This window comes from Eptatretus burgeri, chromosome 16, assembly GCF_056783735.1.
Source record: "Eptatretus burgeri isolate ZD-2024b chromosome 16, Ebu_testis_v1, whole genome shotgun sequence".
NCBI classification, from domain to species: Eukaryota; Metazoa; Chordata; class Myxini; order Myxiniformes; family Myxinidae; genus Eptatretus; species Eptatretus burgeri.
In genome coordinates this window covers 33,427,237-33,445,748 of record NC_140976.1, presented here as the reverse complement: position 1 = coordinate 33,445,748, position 18,512 = coordinate 33,427,237, and the positions used below count along the sequence as shown (strand labels likewise).

General features: G+C 43.5%; 1 protein-coding gene across 1 annotated transcript in view; it reads left to right on the top strand.

The window, feature by feature from the left end:
* The window catches only part of LOC147010839 (transmembrane protein 132C-like), a 741,813-nt gene that overhangs the window by 424,965 nt on the left and 298,336 nt on the right, over nt 1-18,512 (top strand). Inside the window, exon 3 of the mRNA XM_085859640.1 lies at nt 15,410-15,556. Within this exon, the coding sequence (XP_085715766.1) occupies nt 15,410-15,556 (147 nt within the window). The remainder of the gene's footprint in view (nt 1-15,409; nt 15,557-18,512) is intronic.

The window sequence follows — 18,512 nt, the reverse complement described above, 5'->3', positions numbered from 1 at the left end:
CAAATTTGTTGTCTGCATTTTTTAAGCTGATTTAGGACGAATCTGATGCGCTGAATCCAAAACTCACATTAGTTTTGTTCAATCAGGTCAAGTTTTTGAGATATGGCCACATGTCGTTTTTTACATTTTTGTTCACATGTATGCATGTGTGGAGCATTTTAGAAGAAGTTGGTGGGGGTAAAATGTCATGTCAAATAATTGTTTTGATTGGAAATAATTATTTTAATGACAAGAAGTATTCAGGTACGATAGTTCTGGGTGATTATGTCGAAAAGGGATCAGTTTGAAGTCATAAAACCTCAAAATCTTCCAAAAATTGGTGAGGCAAAGCATAAAGTTCGTGGATCAAAACTAAAGTTAATGGGGCAGATTTTGTAATAATGTGATACAAAAAAGTTGTATTTCTTGAAATAACGAACTCTGAAGAATGTACAATACCTACATGCGCCAGTTTATGACATGCGCTTCTGCTCAAGCTTGGAGTGCCACAGTACGAACCCAAAGATTGGAGACTGTTCATTGACAGCAGCAAGCGATCACTGAAATGTGTTCTGCTACACAACGGCAACCAGTTTGCCTCTGTACCCATCGCTCACTCGACTACACTGAAGGAGAAGTATGAAGCGGTGAAGTACGTGCTGGAGAAAATTGGTTATGATCAGCATAAGTGGTTTATTTGTATTGACCTGAAGATGGTGAACTTTTTGTTGGGACAACAGTCTGGCTTCACCAAGTACCCATGTTTTCTGTGCATGTGGGATAGTAGGGACCGTGCTCAGCATTACACGAAGAAGGACTGGCCTGTGCGGGAGGAATTGGTGCCATGCAAAGAAAGGAACGTCATCAACGACCCTCTGGTGGACAGAGACAGAATACTCTTCCCACCGCTGCACATCAAGCTCGGCTTAATAAAGCAGTTCACCAAGGCTCTGGACAAAGATGGTGACTGCTTCACTTACTTGTGCCAGGCTTTTCCAGGATTGACCATGGAGAAGTTGAAAGCTGGCATCTTTGATGGTTCTCAGATCCATCAGCTCATCAGAGATCCAGAGTTCAAAAACTCAATGAACGAAGTGGAACTGGAAGCATGGAAGACATTTGTTTTGGTAGTGAAGAACTTTCTTGGCAACAATAAGGCCAGAAACTACGCAGAACTTGTCAACAACATGCTGACTGCTTTCAGAAACCTGGGCTGCAACATGAGCATCAAGATGCACTACCTATTTTCACATATGAACCGGTTTCCTGAGAACCTGGGTTCAATGAGTGACGAGCAGGGGGAGAGATTCCATCAGGACATGAAGGAGATGGAGACCAGGTATCAGGGTCGCTGGGACGCAGTCATGATGGCTGACTACTGTTGGAATCTGAAGAGAGACCTCCCTGCCGCTGAACATTCCAGGAGTTCGAAGAAACGGAAGTTCAAGCCCTGAAGTTTGAACAGTGGTGACGCAACATGCAATTTACTTGTACTTACCTTTATCAATGCCCACCATTCAGATGACAGTAATCGATGTTTCTATCATGTAATCAATAAATGTTGTTGGCAAAACATTTTTTTTTCTTAAAAACATGTTTAGGATGATATGTGTTGACAAGAATCAGCTGATAATGCCACAAAAATGTAATTGATTTTGTCACAAGATCTGATTTTTTCAAATCAACTTAGCACAAAAACCTGACCTGATGGAGAGAAACGGATGCCATTTCCTGATTCAGCAGTGCCAGAATACCCTAATTCACTTGTAGAAATCTAGACAACATTCAGAAAGTAAAAAATTGTTGACCAGTGTTATTCATGATGGTTCATTTTCCGTTTCATTTCCACTGGTTCATTTCCACCTACTCATTATTCATGATACTCTGTGGTTCCACCAATCAAGTAATCTCATCCTTTTATTTCTCTCAACCACTCAACATTGAGGACATTACATTGTAACTTTTAAGTGAGGGTTTGGTGCTTCTTTTTCATCTGCTTGCGGTTTTAACCCAAGGAGTGTTAGTCGAAAACCTTTGATGATGTCTATTTTATTGAAATGCACATGTGTGTTTTTATATATATATATATATATATATATATATATATATATATATATATATATATATATATATATATATATATATATATATATCCCTGTGTCGTAAGAGGCGACCAGGGTTGCGTCAGGAAGGGCATCCGGCGTAAAACATGTGCCAAATCACTATGCGGATCATACGGATGATCCGCTGTGGCGACCCCGAACGGGAGCAGCTGAAAGAAGAAGAAGAAGAAGATATATATATATATATATATATATATATATATATATATATATATATATATATATATATATATATATATATATATATATATATATATATATATACTTCTGGCATGCTCTTCCCACTGAAGAAGTTGCATAAAGCAACCAAGAAAGCCTACCAAGGTAAGCTCTTTGTTTCAAACCCTTCCCAGAGTTCCTCCACAGCTATAAAGACATTCACAAATAGTACATTCATGAGAATCGCATTGCTACACACACGCTCAGCTGCTGGACTGGTTTCATCACTTATTGGTGAATCATCAATGACAGCGCAGACAGCATTGCTTTCCAATGAGGCTCCCAAGCATGTCGCAATGAGACTCCCAAGCATGTAACTACCCAGCATATATACAGTGTGTATATATATATATATATATATATATATATATATATATATATATATATATATATATATATATATATATATATATATATATATATATATATATGTGTGTGTATGTATTTTTTTTTTAAATAATATCGAGCGATGTGGCAATTGGATTACACTGGATGGTGTGTGTTCTCTACATGTAATATATCTGTGTATGTTGTTGAACTACCACCAGAGTAGCTCTGGGTTAAATGCTAGTTATGACTAAAACGCCTCTTCATGCACAAACTTCCCCTTCCAAACAAAATGGTCCATTATGCCAGTTGCCTATTGGTGTTTCTCCTGGGCAATGAGTGTCTTATTCCATCTTGATTGAAGATCACCTCCAAATATGAGCAGGAAAATGAGTATACAATAATTTTTTTTTAATTCTCGGAGTTTTCCGAATAATATTGCAATCAGTGATAAAATAATTACGCATACTTAAATCCTAATATATTTTCTTCAACAGTCGCAAAGCTATAAAAACATCATTTAACAATTACATATGTAAATTTACATTTATGTGATTTACTCCCTCATAAATGTACCTTCTTTCTAAACACTGTCGCACTTTGACCAATGTGGTGTAAAAATTATAACCATGCAATAAATATCAATTGGTCATTCCTGACATTTATTGGACATGATAAATAATCCATGCTGCAATTATTTCGGTCCTACCCTGCCTCTTAAAGCAATTTCTCTCTCAAAAGTTAGCAAAACTGTTTGAATGAAATAAGAAAGCCAAATTTGGAATGCATCAAAGCTTGCTTTCTACTAAATGAAGTATGTACTTGTTTTACTCGTGAAGGTGTTTAAAGCAAATTAAGGTGGTTGGCTTTCAGGTACCTTTGCGAATAATCAGCACAATATTTTGGTTTACGTGTGCACAATGAGGTTTGTTAAGACATTATATATTAAAACTTAATGAAGCTGTGTGCGGATTGACCTTCAAACCCATTGTGGCTTGACAGCTGGCCTGACGCCACCCACAATTGTGAGCAGGAAAATCATATGGCTGCCATGTTGGTGCTACATAAGTCACAGACGTCTTCAGAAGTTTCATATTCACAATGACCATGCCCTATAACTTTTTCCGTTCAGTGCAAAACAACCAAAACAACTTTTGAATAATCATCATATTATATCGAAAGGTTGGAGTGGGATAGGTGTCACTGGCCTTGTGAAGGTGACAATATGGATAGGCCTCTGGTGTCATCCTATGGGCCAGTGCAATTGGAATTTTCCCAGCTGTTTAACCACGACATAATATATATGCACAAAAGCAGTAGGCAAGTTTTTGCTTCATGTATGTAACATGGGTTATTTTTTTTGGGGGGGGGGGAGTGATCGAGGCAGCAGTCTGTTGCCGATACACCACCCAAATAAATGGATGAGCAATTTGTTGAATAAATTAAGGTGTTGTATGCAATTTCGGGTTGAGCCCGAGTTTTTAAGGCTGAATAGCTTGAAAATACAGAAGGATCTCCCAGCATCATCAAAGGACAACTACTGCAGGCAACAATTGCAGGAACACACAAAGCAGTGCTCATGCACAGTATTGTAACACAGCCCACTGATGAGTCCTTCCCATTTGTTTGGCATTGACGTCAGTTCCCAGAACAGCTAGCATTCTGGTTGACAATCAGCCTCAATATCAAACTTTGCAAAGAATGTGTGTACCTGCATGATCCAGTTTTTACATATATCCAACTGTATGTTGTTGCTTCCCACATTTGCCATCCACAAAATATTTGTTTCACAGTAACAACAGATTCATTCATTCAAGAAAGCCAAAAGCATTGTATGGAAGAGAAGTGTTTTGAATTTTTGTTGAAACAATTATTTTCCATAAAAATCGTTTAAATCTTTTTCCAAGCAATGCTGCAAATAAGTAGTCCAGTTATCTTTGATCCAAAGTATGGTCTTTCCGATTTTGTTTCTCTCACTTTGTTTCTCTCTATGATGGTCTGCCCAAAGTCAGGTTCTGTGCTGCCAAAGTAATGTTGTGGCAATTGGATGGTTTGCCTTCGCCTTTCCACTGGTAATTTGGGCAGGAATTTGTTCAGGAGAAGGAGAGGAGATTGGGACCATACTCTGTGCAGAGTGCTGGTGCTACCTAAGCAGTCTCCTTGGCTATTGGGCACAATCCTGGACAGGTCACCACTCCAACACAGGATACCAGCATGCTGGCACTCATTTTGTCGACCTCAGAAGGATGACAGAGTCAACCCCACCCGGTATTAATTCAACAGCCGAGTGAGATTTGAACTCAGGATCCTAGGATCCCAAGCCCACCACCCGAACAATTAAGCCAACACCAGGCATGCAAAAGACATCATGAGATCTTTAACGTCCACCAACAATATTAGCAGAGGGACAGCTGACTTCAGGTCTATCGGAGGACTGGTACACTTTATGATGACCTGGAGAGCACCAATCTCAGTCACAGATCACCAATCTCACAGTTTAGAGTCAGGTTGGGAATTAAACCCAGGTTAGACAGCTCAAAGGTAAATGCACTACCTCTGCACCATCCTGTTGGATCTTCTATTAACCTGATACCCATTAGCTAGGAAAGAAAACAAAAAAACAAAGACCTGTTTTAGCCTCTGTGTGGACAAGTTGAGCAGTGTTTATTTGGCATTGTCTAATAAAATGAAAGCATCGTCGAGCAATTCACTTGTAATCGTTTACAAAGCTTGCAACAGTTAATAACATTCATACTTGCTCTGTATTTTTTTTTGTTTTGTCTGCTGCTGTTTTGTCAGTAGTTTCACTCATTAATTATATCTGATTCCTTCTCAAGTTTTTTTTCTTCTTGCTGATCATTGTGACAACCGTGGCATTGCAACAGACAATGGCCGTGAGTTGGAGGTTGAAGTATGGTGGTGTCGTCGGCCTGCTACTGCTTGGCCTCATGTTGTTGGTGGCTCTGGACTACTGGGGAGTACTAGGCTACCGGATGTGGGAATCGACTCCACCAGGCCCAATACTTCCATCTCTCCCGGGGACATGGTGGTGTCAGCCCAGTGTTGCCCTTCCGCCACTGGTGAATGGAAGTTACTCGTGATAGCGCTTGTATTTTAAAAATAAATCTTTCAATCTGAATTTAAAATAAAATGCTTTTAATTTGGATTTGAAGAAGCCTCATTGCTCCCCCTAATATTGGAATTCCACTCCTCGACACCAGTGTTAGTCACTCAGTCTCTGCTCACCATAGTGGTCACAAGGAGAGAATGGATTATATATATATATATATATATATATATATATATATATATATATATATATATATATATATATATATATATATATATATATATATATATATATATATATATATATATATATATATGTCACTGTTTTACCCCTTAATTTGTGCACCGGCACGAGAGTATCACACAGCCATGACAAATCTGCCCTCCTGAACTTGACCGAATAATAACCCGAGGACAGTTCATTTTTAAGTAATGGCGCATTTCATGCCAAATGCCAATTGACCAGCATACGACCCCTTTTCCTTCTCTCCCATTCCACCTCACCTCCTTCCTCTCTCCTTAACTTCCCTCTCTTCTCTCTCCCTCCCTTCCCTCCCTCCTCTATCCTTCCCCTCCCTCCTCTCTCCCACCACTCCCTCTTTGTCTCCCCCCCCTTAATGTTCCCGTCAATAAAGCGACTGGTTGTATTTGCGAGTACCCCAAATAATTGTGGATATTAGGAACACAAATGAACAAAAATAAAGAAAAAAGAAAACCAAAAAACAAAAATAATGAAAAACTGGAAACCAGAGGAATACCTTCCATATTGGCTTGAAGTTGCTACAGGTCTAATCAGTCTGTGTCAATCCTTCAAGGGAGGGGGGAGGGATGCGCACTTGGACACAAGTCGGGGGTGGGGGAAGGATGCTGAGTTGGGTGGGGGGAGTGATGCTGAGTTGGGAGGGGGAGGGATGCGGACATGCACTTGGCAGAAGAGGAGGGATGCACACTTGGAGATGGGAGGGGGAGGGGAAGTGATGCTTACTTGGAGATGTGAGGAGGGGAAGGATGCAGAATTGTGGTTGGGAGAGGGGGGAGGGATGCGCACTTGGAGTTGGGAGGGATGCATCTAAGTAGAATTGTGTCGTGGGGATACGCACATGTCAGGTGTCAGATTACATCTGTAACTTGCAATAAGTGCCATGTAAACCTGTACTAACCTGTTTCCTGGTCAGGTTGTTGGGGACTAAACCATCTGTCTCTCCCACCAGGTTTCCTGGTGAGGAGGATGTATGGATATGGATACCCAGCAGGATTAAAAACAAAACCTGTCAAAGGGCAGGGGAGCTCCTTGTGAGCCACTGACCATCCATATCTCATGCCGAACTGTATCTGTGGAAGTCCTCCTAAAGTTTGGTTACTTTTTTTTGGAGGTTGGTGGCAGGATTTGCACTCCGGCCAACATAAAACACTTCATTCCACGAAACACACAAAATAACTCGAAGAATACTGAAAACCCACTCTGTGAAGTACCTCCAGTGCTGCTGCATTTCACAGGGCAGCTCACCAGATGATGGGATTGGGGCAAAGCCTTAGTGGCCCCCATTCTTTGATGATCACAGGAAAAAGCATGGGGTAATCATCCAGGGACAGATTGTGATGGTGTATAGTGGAGTGGTGCTGAGGTGTCGTCCACAAGACAGCAGTCTCCTTGGGTTAATCTGACTCGGTCCCTTCGGGTAGTGCCTGGAATGTTCCAATCCACAGAGAGGATGATCACCTGTTTCTGTTGTCATCTGAGCTCAAGCGTTTGAACATCGATATTGCAGCACTCTCTGAGGTTAAGAGACTGGATATTGGCGAGATCATGGCGGGTGGTTACACCTACTATTGGTCTGGTCACTCTGATGGTTAACATGCCCAAGGAGTTGGTGTAGATGTGTCCAATAAGCTAACTCCAATGACAATTGAGGACACCTGTCAATGAGCGTATTATGAGACTAAGGATTCGTCACTCCTTGGGAATCATTTCCCTGGTCTCTGTATGTGCTCTGAATGAGGTGAGTGATCTCACCATGAAGGAAGCATTCTATGCCGTGCCTGAGTCTGTGCTTGATCAGTGCCCCAGGCGAGATACTCTTCTCGTCTTGGGGGATTTCAATGCATCGACTGGATCTGATGGCGATGGTTATTTGACATGTGGTGGTCTCCATGTTTCTGGAACTGTGAACCAGAATAGCATGAAGTTCCTTGACTTTGAAAGACGTCATGGAATTAGGGTGGCTGGTTCAAGGTTTCAGCACCCACAAGCTCATCGATGGACTTGGTATTCCAATGCTGGAGGTGTGGCAAAGAAGATTGACCATCTGCTCATTGATGGTCACTGGAGGATGATCCAGAACTGCAGGGTCTACTGGATTGCTCATTTCCCCAATACTGACCACAGGCTTGTTCCAGCAACTCTGAAGTTGCAGCTTAAATCAGGGAGAGTGGCACCATCTCAGCCTATGCTGGATGTTGGCAAGATGAAGGATGAGAGGATAGCTGAGGAGATTGTGAACAGGCTGAGTTGGGTATTGGGGGTCTGGGTGTTTTGAGAAACCTTGAAGAATTGTGGAGTGCCTTCAAGACCACCATCCTTGATGTTGCCAGTGGATGTCTTGGAACTCAACGAAGGGCGAAGAATAGTTTGGATCCTCAAGAGATACTGGATACCATTGATCAGAGTCTGAGAGACAGGCTTAATTGCAGAGCTGAGCTATTCAGGGAGTTGAGGTGTAAAATTGTACGTGCACTGAGGGAGGACAAGGAGGCCCATGTGTGAGGAATCTGTGAGGGGGTGGAGTATCACCTATGGTCAAATGATTCTTGTCTTGCTTATGTGGGAATTCTATTGCCAAAGGAACACCAGTGTGTTCCTCCAACCCCATCCCTCAGTGTACTGGAGTTGGAGTAGAGGGTGGTGGGCTCTTAACAGAGGAGTCCGAAGTAACCCGCTGGGCCGGTTACTCTGGGCATCTGTTCCAGGCTGACCCACCAGCTGTTGAGTGGGATGTCAGGGGTGATACTATCCCTTTTGCTGACCCTCCAATTAACTGTTATCCACCTTTGTTTGTGGAATCACAGGGTGCAGTGAACCGGTTGAAATGGGATAAAGCTCCTGGGATCTGTGGCATCCATGCTGCATTTCTCCAGGCTGATGGAAATGCTATACTCATGTCGTTACATGCAGTTTTCTGCTCTGCCTTGAACACAGGCATAATCCCAACTGACTGGAAGAGGGGCCTTGTTGTCCTTCTCTGGAAAGGGAAGGTTGATCACCCGGACTGCAACAACTACTGAGGGGCGACGCTGCTCTCAGTGCCGGGCAAAACCTTTGCTTGGATAATTATTGATAGGGGTTACCACCATCTCCTTGAGCACCAGCACCCAGAGCAGTCAGGCTTTACATCAAAGAGGTCAACGATTGACCATATCCTTGCTCTTCTGGTCCTCACCGAATGCAGATGAGAGTTTTGGCATAGGCTGCTTTCAGCCTATGTTGATTCCTGCAAAGCATTCGATTCAGTAAATCGGGATGCCCTCTGGCGGTTTCTCGTGCTTCGTGGGGTTCCACCAAAATTGATCAATCTGATGTCTGAACTATACTCTGGAACTGAGAGTGCTGTGAGATGTGGTGATACCATCTCTGACTTATTGCCAGTTGCTACTGGAGTTCGTCAGGGGTGTGTACTGCCTCCCACACTTTTCAGCACTTGTTTGGACTGGATTCTGGGTAGGATGATTGAGAGATCAAGCTGCGGTGCATCGTTTGGAAATGTCAAGATCTCTGAACTTGATTTTGCAGATGATGCAGTCATCTATACGGAGACTGGAGCCCTCAAGGTTTTTTGGGGGCCCTCAAGGTGCTCTATGAGGGGTTGGAGATGCTGGATTATTGGTTTCCTGGATCAAAACCAAGATCCAGGCTTCCAATGACATATTGGATGCTGCTATCTTGGCTGTACCTCTTTGCGGTGAGGATGTTGAGGTCAATGAGGGATTCACTTACCTTAGCAGTGATATTCATATCTCTGCTGTCTGTGAGCCAGAGGTCAATAGACATCTGGGTCGGGCCTGGGGTGTCATGGATTCACTGGTTCATGGGGTGTAGCACTGTCAGCATCTGTGCAGGAGGACAAAAGTCCAAGCCTTCAGGTCCTTGGTGCTTCTGGTCTTGCTCTACTGATGTGAGACTTGGACTCTGACCAGGGATCTGAGACGGAGACTTAATTCCTTTGGCACCAGGTCTCTTCAGAGAATCCTTGGCTATCGATGATTGAACTTTGTGTCCAACAAGTGGTTATTGAGAGAGACTCAAATGCGATTTGCTACCTGCATAGTCCATGAGCATCAGCTGCAGCTCTATGGACATGTGGCTCTTTTTCCTGATGCTGATCCTGCTCACCAGATTCTCTCAGCGAGGGAGCCTCATTAGTTGAGGAGGCCAATGGGTTGACCACATGCGTCATGGTTGTAGCAGGATAATCAGCATCTCAAGGAGATGGGGATGGGCCAGGCATCTGCCTCTGGGATGGCCAGATGGATGCCCCTGGAGTACCGGCAGAATGTGGATGCAGCAATGTGCTGCTCCGGCACATGCTCCCATTCCTGATTTGACCTGATATGCATACCTTTGGGGATTCCTCACCTTTGCTGTACGTATGTTTTTTGTTGTGCCCAACCCAGCGCGTTCTCTAACCACTGCAATCAAATGTTATGAATGAATGTACAAGTCAGCTACCACTTGATTGGATCTTTGTCAGTTGGTATCTGTGACTTCCGAGTGACATTACAATGACCACATCAACAGCATAACTTTTTTGAAACTTGTATTTCAATTAAACAAATACAAAGTCAAATGAGGAAGTTCTCCATTATATACAAAGTCCAACTCTGATTCCCGCATTGGGATGTTTCCATCGCCCAGTGTCCCAGTCCTGCTGATGCAACTCATGCGTGTTCACTTCGTCCACCAGGGTTGTTGAACAAATGGGTCTTGTCGCAGTGTTCTCTCTCGCACGCTTGCCCATCCAGCATGACTCAAGAGCTCAAAATAATTATTTCCCAATACACAATCTTTATGAGTTTTAATTAACCTGATTGTAATCGGCTCCACATGTTAAGGCCCTGTCACACCTTGACGATTTAGCCTGCGTATGCCTGACGGATGAAAAATTTGGCTAAAACGCTGGCACACGTCGAATATGTTATGAGTAAGTTTGTATACATTAAGAGTACGCTGGCATACGTCGTAGTATGCCGAGCTGTTAGACAAATTTTCCAAGCTTGAAATTTTTCAACGTATGTCAGCGTATGACTCAAACGTTCCGCATAATGCTGGCCATAAGTTGTAGGCATGTTACGCGATCGTTGACACACGTCGACACACGTTGCTTGTAAGTTACTCATAAGTCGAAACACGTCGAGGTAATGTTTAGTGTACCCGAAACTTAATTCTAACCTATGAGTAACGTGTTGTAGGCACGTTACACAATCGTTGACACACGTCGACACACGTTACTTGTACGTTACTCATAAGTCAAAACACTTCGAGGTAATGGTTAGCGTCAGTGTTCCAGACTCCCTTTTTTTTTTTCTTTTTCTTCGGTATGACGGTGATGTTGACACTTTGATTCCTCGTGTGGTTATAATATAATATAATTAATAGGCTGCCGCTCAACGATTTAAGTCATAACCACACTAGATATTGAAGTGTCAACATCACCGTCATACCGAAGAAAAAGAAAAAAAAAACAGGGAGTCTGGAACACTGACGCTAACCATTACCTCGAAGTGTTTCGACTTATGAGTAACGTGTGTCGACATGTGTCAATGATTGCGTAACGTGCCTACAACTTATGGCCAGCGTATGCGGAACGTATGTCATACGCCAAGTAAGTTGAGAAATTTTCAACATACTGAAAATTTCTCGACGTACTCGGCATATGACGACGTATGCCAGCGTACTACAACGTATGTCAGCATGCTCTTAACGTATACAAAACTTACCCATAACGTATTCGACGTGTGCCAGCTTGGTTCGGCAAATTTTTCATTCGTCGGCAAACGCTGGCTAAAACGTCAAGGTGTGAAAGCGGCTTCACACTTCGATGTCTAGTGCAGTTATGATTTGAATCGTCGAGCCGCAGCCTATTAATAGCCTACGCCACGTGATCATCGGCGATACACTGCCGCACGCTATGCATAAGTTAAACTATCGTTGGGCATAGGTTGTGAACGCCGACAACACGCTCAGCATTCGTTGGTATAAGTTATCTATATGTGATTGAAACGTTCTGTGTACGTTACTAATACGTTATGCATACGTCCAACACGTTATTATATGCCCAAAACTAAAAAAAACATCAATAGTTCAGCGTACGCCAGCGTTTTACATACATTTTGATACGTTGCCATATGCTGGCTAAAACGTCAAGGTGTGACAGCCCCTTTAGCAACCACTCTGGACATTAACACCTCATTCACTCATCAGAGTTAAATCGAGCATGGGACGATCAAAACACATTTCTTGTTGCGTGTCACTCCTCTGTCTGCACCTCCCTCTCGCGGGTTTATTTTATTTCACAGAACAATCCTGTGTATTCCAGCAAATGTGATTCTCGTCCATACTGGAAGTTTCATCTGAGAGTGTTCCAGCACCTTCACGAATCTCACCAGCCTGCTTACAGTACAATACTGCCATCTCCAATCAAAATTAGCTCCTTACATAAAGCAGTTTACATTACAATTTACCGATCCGTGCTGAATGAAGCTTATAACATGTGAGAGGGGGAGTGGATGCATACTTGGAGTTGGGAGACTTGCAGAGATGTGGAATTGAAGTTGGGAGCAGGAGGGAGGGGGATGCATACTTGGAGTTGGGAGGGGGAAGGGATGCTGACTTGAAGAAGAAAGGAGTTGACTTGAAGACACATTTTCCATTACATGGAATTTCCACAGGACTCTGCCATTATGCTGTCAAAAGACATTCCTGTCAAACTCCTTAAATCTTCCACACTCTATTGGAAACGAATATGCTTTCAACAGCCCGGTGTCACCATGTAACATACATGCCTACATATTCCCTGACAAGGCACTTCTTTGCAGGAGGAGGGCATTAGGCCCATCAAGCCAGTGCTATGATTGCCAACTTAAAGGTCCCTAGAATCAAACAAGGATAAAAAGACATAAAATGTCATCGCCACTGTGGTTTTAGTAATTTTGCTTTACTGAGTTAAAGGGCTTGCCCATATTTACAAACTTTATGTGTATTCGCAACCGATTTGAGTGGTCATGTGACGTATAAGAACACTTGTGACATGTGCCATTTTCCAAGTTTGATCAAAATCGGACCATGCATGTCTGAGAAATGGTTGGGGACACTTTTAAGTAACAAAGTGGCCACCAGTCGGCCATCTTGGATCTTCTCTCGAAAAACAACGACATGCATATATAAGTCATCATTCCTTATCAGTGTGCCAGGTTTGAACAAGATTGGTAAATGCATGTCCGAGAAATGTTTGAGTACGTGTTCAACACCCGGTTGTTTTTGGCAACTAAAATGTCCACCAGTCTAGCAGTCGGCTATCTTTGATGAGATCGTAAAATAAAGTGAGTGGCATGTGTATGCCAGCATCTACTGCGTCTGTACCAAGTTTGAATAAAATCACACCATGCATGTTCAGGAAATGGTTGTGGCCACATTGAAGTCACAAAATGGCTGCCAGTCAGCCATCCTGAATCTGATCTTGGAAAAAAAGCCATCATTTATGTGTTAGCCATCATTCAATATCTGTGTGTCAAGTTCGAATAACATCTGTAAATGCATGTCCGAGAAATGGTGAGGACGTGTTCAACATCGGGTTTTTCAAAAAAGGATAAAAATTTTATCTCTATTTTCGAAACCACACCATGGAAAAAGTTGAAACTTGGCATAAAGCAAGCAAGTACTCAGCATGGGGAATGAGTATGAATTTTTTTTTTCTGATGTCAAAGGTGCCTTCGTTATGATGTCATAATTGCACACGTAGAATGCTTATATCCAATCATTATGGAAAATTTTGAGGGTCATCTTTGGATAAATTGGTCACAGAAAAAAATTGATGATGTTATCAGTCATGTGGTTCGGCAGCCATATTTTGACATAAAAACCTTCAAACATCTTCTCCGAAACAGTTGAACAGATTGAGGAGAAACTTTACAGATATGACCGCCTATTGATAAGGAACAAAACGGTCCCACCTCTGACATCATAGCTCACGTGGTTTGGCAGCCATATTGGATTTACCCTAAAACCCTTTAAAAACCTTCTCCAGAACAGCTGGACAGATCGAGGGGAAACTTCACACACATGTTCCCCAAGCCTTGGGGATACCATGGTGTTCACAATTAATTGACAGGTCACATGTGGTCTGGCAACCATATTGGATTGAAGGAAAATCTTTTTATTTAAATTACTTCTCTTCCAATGCTTCATCAAGTGATGTGCAATTTCATAATTAGTAGTGATTGGGAATATGTTTTAAATTTCAACCTGATTGGATGCATACTCTAGCAGCCAGAATTATTGAATTTTTTTGATCTGGGTTATTTTTGATTTTTTGTTTTTTTGGGTATGGCTCACTTGGTTGTGCCTGGATGGGTTTGAGGATAGAGGAGTAGAAGCTGAAACCCAAATCCTATTCAGGTTCCTCCTGATTACTCCTTCTTTGCTTTTTTGCTTGTTTGGTCTCCTTCTGACAAATCCAACGCAGTACTGTACCTATTTGGTCTTCCATTTTTATTTGAATTTAATTTATTTTTATACCATTCTTAATTAAATTGAATAATAATAAACATCATGGGTCAGTGAGGTGTCTGATCAATGTGGGATTGCATCAAAGTGGGATGTCTTGGTACCCGGTCATCACTGCCAGCAGTTATATAGTGGCAGTTCTAGTTATGTCTCATTAATTATGTAACACATGGTTCGTACACAAACGCCACAAAATACACCACCAAAAATACATAAAACAAGTCCTGGCAAGTGTCTGCAATCTCTGATTGCTCTAATTTTATTTTATTTTTAAGCTGTGTTTTAATGTTTTGAAGCTGGGTTCATGGATTTAAATCAAACTTGTTACAAGTATGTAAAGTGACATAATATTGTGGGCAGAGACATATCTGGTGACATCAAAGAGTTCCCTTCTCATTTTATCTCTTTGGTATGACTCTATTGGGGTTTGAACCACTAACCTTCCCTTCCAGACTCATAGCAGATGCTCTCACCATTACACCACCACTGAGTCTGCTTAAAAGCTTATTTAGTATGCCTGTGATACGTCTTTGGGGTGTTTTCACGAACATGCATTTAATGTTCCTGAAGCTTGCAATTATTTGTGATGAGGTTCATCAGGTGTACACACCTGTGTGCATGTTATAAACTATTTTTAAAGATGCAACCTAAGCTGTGCACTTTGGCCATTGAAACTACAGATAACCCATGAAGAGATGCAGTATTTATCATGCCTGCGATACGTCTTTGGTGTGTTTTCACGAGCATGCATATAATGTGATTTGTGGGTTTTCTGACTCACTTGTTGAAGCTTAAACACATGTGATGCCTCATTAATTTATCCAAAAATAATGTATGTATGAAAAGCACTCTCTCCTTGTGTGAAGATGTGTTAACGTGGCGGAAATGTAACTGCATTAATGTTGTTTTTTGACAGGGTGAGAGGTCACCATGGTGTGAGCATTCTGGAAGTGGTGCCTGGCAGCCCCTCTGGATGGGACATCCGTTCACAGGTGTCCAACAAGGAAAGCTTTTCCACAGCTGTGACACAAGCCTCACGTCGGCTCAGCTTCCATCGTGACGGGTAGGGTCAGCATGTGTTTTCTTGCTGTTCACACCCAGCATGTAACTATCATAGCTGCTGTACTACTGACACTGAGCTTTTTTGAAAAAAAAATGCTTATTATCACTATTATTCTAATTTCATGTATTAACAACAGCAAACTAACAAGGTCTATATTGTCCTGTCATAAATCGGACAGTGCTGGACTTGAGAGAAACCAATGATATTTGACAAAGTATTAAACCTAATTGCACACTTTGACAAAACTTCAAGCCCACTGCGTAACATTATATATTTTTGAGATATTCCAATGAAGGTGGTTAATTAAACAAGCAAAAGACTCAAATTTGTACGGAGTGACCGATGGACTGAACCACTCAATCACCATCAGTACAAGATGCTTGGTAAAACCCTTCTTCTGTAACATGTCCTGTGCTTCCCAAGTACCTGTTCTTTTTAATAAAATTGTTTGACTTGGGAAAGGTGCTTGGTGCGACCGAATGGGATTTGGGAAAATATTTGTAATTTGTTCAGGGGGCTGGCGATATGTGTCAGGTCAGGTTCGATCTGTGACCTGCTACAGGTACCATGTAAACCTGTACTAACCTGTTCCATGGTCGGGTTGTCGGCGACTAAACCGTCTCCCCCACCAGGTTTTCTGGTGAGGAGGGTGTTTGGATATGGACACCCAGCAGGATTAAAAACAAAACCTGTCAAAGGGCGGAGGAGCTCCTTGCGAGCCAACGGCCATCCATATCTAGTGCCCAACTGTGTCTGCAGACGTCCTCCTGAAGTTGGGTTACTTCTTATTAGGAGGTTGGTGGCAGGATTTGCACTCCGGCCACCGTAAAACCCTTCATTCCGCAAAACGCAAAAACGCAAAAAAATCTGAAAACCCACTCCGTGGGAGTACCTCCTGTGCAGCTTCCCTTCGCAGGGCAGCTCACCGGATGACGGGATTGGGGCAAAGCTTTTGGGACCCCCAATCTTTGATAGGAGGGAAACCACGGGGTAACATCCCTGGGTCAGATTGCGGGAGAGTATGTCGGAGTGGTGCTGAGGTGTCGTCCATCAGACGGCGGTCTCCTTGGGTTAACCTGAGGCGGTCCCTTCGGGTGGGTGCCTGGAATGTCCTATCCCTAAGAGAGGATGATCACCTGTCTCTGTTATCATCTGAGCTCAAGCGTTTGGACATCGGGATTGCAGCTCTCTCTGAGGTTCGGAGACCGGATTGCGGCGAGATAATGGTGGGTGGTTACACCTACTATTGGTCTGGTCGCTTTGATGGTTACCATACCCAAGGAGTTGCTGTAGCTGTGTCCAATAAGCTGACCCCAATGATAATTGAGTTAACACCGGTCAACGAGCGTATTATGAGATTAAGGATTCGTCACTCCTTAGGTGTCATTTCCCTGGTCTCTGTTTATGCTCCGACTGAGGCGAGTGATCTCACCGTGAAGGATGCATTCTACACTACACTCGAGTCTGTGGTTTATCAGTGCCCCAGATGAGATACACTTCTAGTCTTGGGGGATTTCAATGCATCGACTGGAACTGATAGGGATGGTTATGAGGTGTGTGTTGGTCCCCATGGGTCAGGAACTATGAACCAGAATAGCACTAAGTTCCTTGACTTTGCAAGAAGTCATGGACTTAGGGTGGCTGGTTCATGGTTTCAGCGCCCACAAGCTCATCGCTGGACTTGGTATTCCAACGCTGGCGGTGTGGCAAAGGAGATTGACCATGTCCTCATTGACGGTCGTTGGAGGATGATCCAGAACTGCAGGGTCTACCGGAGTGCTCAGTTCCTCAATACTGACCACAGGCTTGTTGTAGCAACTCTAAAGCTGCACCTTAAATCCTGTAGAATGGTACCATCCCAGCCTAGGCTGGATGTTGCCAAGCTCAGGGATGAGAGATTAGCTGAGGAGTTTGCGAACAGGCTGAGTGGACACTTGGGGGGTCTGGGTGCTTTGGGGGGTCCTGAAGAGTTGTGGAGCGCCTTCAAGACCACCGTCCTTGATGTTGCCGGTGGATGTCTTGGAACTCACCGCAGGGCAAAAACGAATTTTGTCTCTCAAGGGACACTGGATACCATTGACCAGAGTCGCAGGGCCAGGCTGAATGGCAGAGCTGAGCTGTTCAGAGAGCTGAGGCATAAAACTGTACGTGCATTGAGGGTGGACAAGGAGGCCTATGTGCGAGGAATCTGTGAGGGGGTAGAGCATCACCTGTGGACAGGTGATTCTCGTCCCGCTTACAGGGGAATTCGCGCATTACGTTCATCCAAGCCCATCCCTCGGAGCACTGCAGTTCGAGCAAAGAGTGGTAGGCTCTTGACAGAGGTGTCTGAAGTGAAGGCCCGCTGGGCCGGTTACTTTGAGCGGTTGTACCAGGCTGATCCCCCAGCTGTCGAGTTGGATGTCAAGGGTGTTACAATCCCTGTTGCTGACCCACGAATCAACTGTGGTCCACCTTCGCTTGTGGAAACACGGGCTGCGGTGAACCAGTTGAAACGGTGCAAAGCTCCAGGGATTTGTGGCATCCATGCCGAACTTCTCAAGGCTGGTGGAAATGCTGCACTTGTGTCGTTGCATGCAGTTTTGTGCTCTGCCTGGAACACAGGCATCATCCCAATTGACTGGAAGAGGGGCCTTGTTGTCCCTCTCTGGAAAGGGAAGGGTGATCGCCAAGACTGCAACAACTACCGAGGGGTGACGCTGCTCTCAGTGCCGGGCAAGGTCTTTGCTCGGATAATTATTGATAGGGTTCGCCACCATCTGCTTGAGCACCAGCGTCCAGAGCAGTCAGGCTTTACACCAAAGAGGTCAACGATTGACCGTATCCTTGCCCTTCGTGTCCTCACCGAACGCAGACGAGAGTTTCGGCAGGGGCTGCTTGCACCCTATGTTGATCTCTGTAAAGCATTCGATTCAGTGAATCGGGATGTCCTCTGGAGGATTCTTGGTTTTCGTGG